Raw genomic sequence first — 3,930 nt, forward strand, 5'->3', positions numbered from 1 at the left:
AATATAGAATTCTCCAACTTCCAGTAATTCCCACCCCTTCCCTTCCTCTATCCCTATTTCACACCACCTCCCTCATAGTTCCACCTCCTTCTACTGCTGCGCATTGTTCTCCTGCCAATCACCTCCCTGCTTCCCCTCCCCCACCCCTCTGTCTTTCAAATTACTGTTTTTTTTTTCTACTACCAGCATTCTTCAAACCCTCCCCAAAATTCTTCCTTCAGTCCTGACGAAGGGTTTCGGCCCGAAACGTCGACTAATCTTTTCAACTGATGCTGACTGACCCGCTGAGTTCCTCCAGCGCATTGTGAGTGTTCCTTTGACAACAACATCGGCAGATTATTTTGTGTTTACAGGACTAATGATTTATTAGCAGACAGCGTGAGAAAACACACAGGAGGAGATTTAAGTGATGATCTTGCTGTCATTCACCATGGTTGGTTGATTGCGTCTTTACTGGTATTTGGAGCTCAATTCATCCGAGACCACCTTAAGAAATTTACCAACTGCACAGTGGTATGCAGGGGTGAACGTAGGCAAGTGAATGGCCAGGGTGAGTACGATACAATTGGTGAGCAGCTGTAAAAGTGAAAAGTAAATAGCATAGGCTGGTGTTAATATTCTCAACGGTTGAATTTACCCATTAAAAGTGCGTTGATTGTTTGTCCTTTGAATGCTTTCCTATGTATAATGCAACAGGACAAAATATTCCCAGCTAAGCTGACGAAGATGACATTTCCAGACTGCTGGGATTTCAACTGAATAAATTTGAAAGTTCAGAGTTGCTGATCTAATTATAATATCATAGTTTATGTAATAACAATTACTAAGATTCTATAAAATTGTTACATACGTGAATGTAATGAGGATCCATCTGCAGTTCTTCACGATATTCAATGGCAAGCCCTTCCAGGTGTTTACCCATGTGGTCCACATCATGGGCTGCATCCGCCAATGCGTTCATTACCAGGCGACCGTGATTTCTGACCGATGGGTCACAGTCTTCGAAGCCAGTGAATTTCTTGAAATTTTTCTTAGTTTGAGGATAGACCTTAAACAACCTTCAGAAAAATGGAAAGTGAAGGCAGAAATTATTTGCAGACACAATATACACTACATCTCGCCTAGAATTAAATTTAATTTTTCTTCGGACCAGCAATCGCACTACTTTGGAAAATCTTCAATTCTATACAGAGAATGTCTTTGTATAGGGAAATGCAAAGACATGTTACCGATTACAAATAATAGCTGAAAATGCATTAATTATACTATGAATCTAAGAAAATTACCTGACTAAAGCATCCGCACCCCAAGCTTCAGCATTTGCCTTTATGTGGTTGCCAATTTCTTCCATAATCTGTTTCTCGCTGTCAGAGAATGCCATTGTTGCAGAGTTTTCGCCTTTTCAGATCTCTCAATAACCAGGAGATGCCTCTGGCTTGATGTGTCCGTACTTACTGCAATTCGCGCTGAGCCGCACCCTCTCCGCCCCACTTTTCCCATTGGTTGTGGGTCCTGATTCATGGTCTATGTAATATAATGATAAGAGGCAATGGGAACGGCAGCCAGTTGTCCGGTTCACATACGACCGTTAGCAAGGATATCCTGTTTCCTAAAAGATAAACACCACCTTAATATATTTCATTTGAAGCGCTTTTGCAAAAACTTAGTATATTTCCGTATAAGTTATCAGTAAATGTAGAAAAACATCCATTACTCTATATGCGTTTTCAAACTAACCCTGATATAATAAGTTTATTTCGTTTTATTGTTATTTTTGCCTGGATATTACACTGAATTCACCCATTCAACTTCATCCTCCTCACCTTTAGTCTTTTTTATTTCACAACTGTCTAACCTCAGTGTGCAGGGAGACTTGGTTTTCCAAAATTCTCAAGATGCCTGCTGCGTACGCTGCACAGAAACTGACTGGGCAAAATGAATGTTAATGTAACCATATTGGACCAGGAAGTGTGTTGGTCTAGAATCACGTAAATAATGTGTATTAGCAAACAGCTGAAGGATTTGGTTATGCCCTAGTCTATTTAAGGTCTAAAACGTGAGGATGGCCAGAGCAACTTTGCAGTATTGTTCTGGAATTACATAGACATGGGAGAACTGAGCTGATGTTACAAGCACATTTAGAGAAGGAAACTCAGGTCAGGTTTGAGGTTACAGACCTGATCAAACAGCGAAAGGGAGAGTGATGAAGTTGGCTTCTGATATCAGAATTATGCAGCCAAAGCAAATGATTTTGAATTCTTCCTAAAGCTCATTTGGAACAAAATTTCCTTCATTCATTGCCAGACATCAGATAACTAGCGTGACTGAGCAGAAGCAGTGGATGAGTCAGCAGAGTTGCAAAGAAATACAATGTTGTGGTTCATTGTATCTAATATGTTACTGCTCTCTGAGAAACATAAAGCACTGATTATTTTAAGAAAATACATTAAAAACATTTTGTTTTCATATTTAATTTAAATAATTTTGTGATTTGCCTCAAATTGTATAGAATAATGATTTAGCAATGTCTAGTGAACACATCTCACATGGAGTAATGATACTACAATACTTAACCGAATGTTATTAGCATATGGTGGGTGGAATTTATTATTTAAACAACATTTTGGATGGAATTTTGTCATTTCAGTAACAGACTTTCATGATGTGAACGTAAGAAATGAATGAAGGTTTGGACACAGCCTTTAGGATGACCTCTTCATTCAGTAAACATTTAGTTGATCTGCTGGACGACCACAACTCCACTTTTTTGCTGGATCATCATATCCTTTGATCTATTACATTCTATTTATCTACCAATTCCAATTCTTGAGAGAATTAACATGTACTCAACACCCACAGTACTCTGAGGCAGAGCATTCCAAACAGCCACAACCACAAAGAGAAGAAAATCCCCATCATCTCACTGTTGAAGTGGCTAAACCTGTTTTGTGAAACTAAACCCCAGAATACTTTCTGGGTTGAGCCTCCAATGAAGAGAAAATTTAAAAAATCAGAGTTTAAAAGAATGTTGGGAGTCCTTGTGCAGGATTCCCTACAGGTTAACTTGCAGGTTGAATTGGTGGTAAGGAAGGGAAGTCAATGTTTGCATTCATTTTGAAAAGTCTAGAATATTGAGCAAGGATGTAATGCTGACACCTTATAAGGGTTTTGTCAGATCACATGTTATGTTGGTGGTACTGGGAAGCTGGGTGGTCATGGGTAACACACACGAGAGATGGAGACGTGAGGAACAAATGTACCGCTGCTTATTTTACAAGCCGTCTACCCAGCATGCCCTCTCACAATACATTCAGTACATAACACACAGAAAAGCTTGACAGAAACCCGTAAGGGACAAAATAGACACGAATGCATAACACGTCCCCTCTCCTCATTCTAATACTTTGTCCCACTTCCCGTACACAGACCAGCTGCTGAACAGTTAATATTTGACGTTGTAATCATCAAATTCAACAACAACAAAATAACATGTTTTCTCAGCAAAGGAAAAAAGAAATAGCATGCCTCTATTTCCAGACATAACCCTGGGAATCATCCTGTGCCATGAGTTGCAGCTCAGTCACCAAACTGCAGATTCCATCTGTTTGCAGGCTACTTGAGGTACTGACGACTGGGGGATGACACCAAAGGTGTTTTATCTCTTGGTAGTGTGTGCTTATACATCTTGGTTTGGGTACCACATTGTCAGTAGGAAGAACCTCAGAGAGCACAGGGGATGGGGGATGAATGGCCTTGCTGATTCGGAACTTATGTATATGGTTCTGACTGACCAGCAGGTCACCTGGGATATCTGGGGCTGGTGGCTAAACTACAGGGGTGGTAGAAATTCGGGGGGAGTTGATTGCAAAGTTCAACCTGTCTTCATACTTTTAACTAGTTTACTTAAAGCAGACTTATCTGCGTTTACTT

At 40.1% G+C, this 3,930-nt stretch overlaps 1 protein-coding gene across 1 annotated transcript; it reads right to left on the reverse strand.

Annotated features, from left to right (window-relative positions):
* Positions 1-249: 249 nt before the first annotated feature.
* LOC140208207 (hemoglobin subunit alpha-like) lies at positions 250-1,505 on the reverse strand. The gene is made up of 3 exons (XM_072276716.1): positions 1,287-1,505; positions 851-1,058; positions 250-576 (listed from the first exon to the last, which is right to left on the reverse strand). Exons 1-3 carry the CDS (start codon positions 1,379-1,381, stop codon positions 451-453), a joined length of 429 nt encoding a protein of 142 aa, XP_072132817.1. The 5' UTR covers positions 1,382-1,505; the 3' UTR covers positions 250-450.
* Positions 1,506-3,930: the final 2,425 nt, after the last annotated feature.

This window comes from Mobula birostris, chromosome 13 (assembly GCF_030028105.1).
Source record: "Mobula birostris isolate sMobBir1 chromosome 13, sMobBir1.hap1, whole genome shotgun sequence".
Taxonomy (NCBI): domain Eukaryota; kingdom Metazoa; phylum Chordata; class Chondrichthyes; order Myliobatiformes; family Myliobatidae; genus Mobula; species Mobula birostris.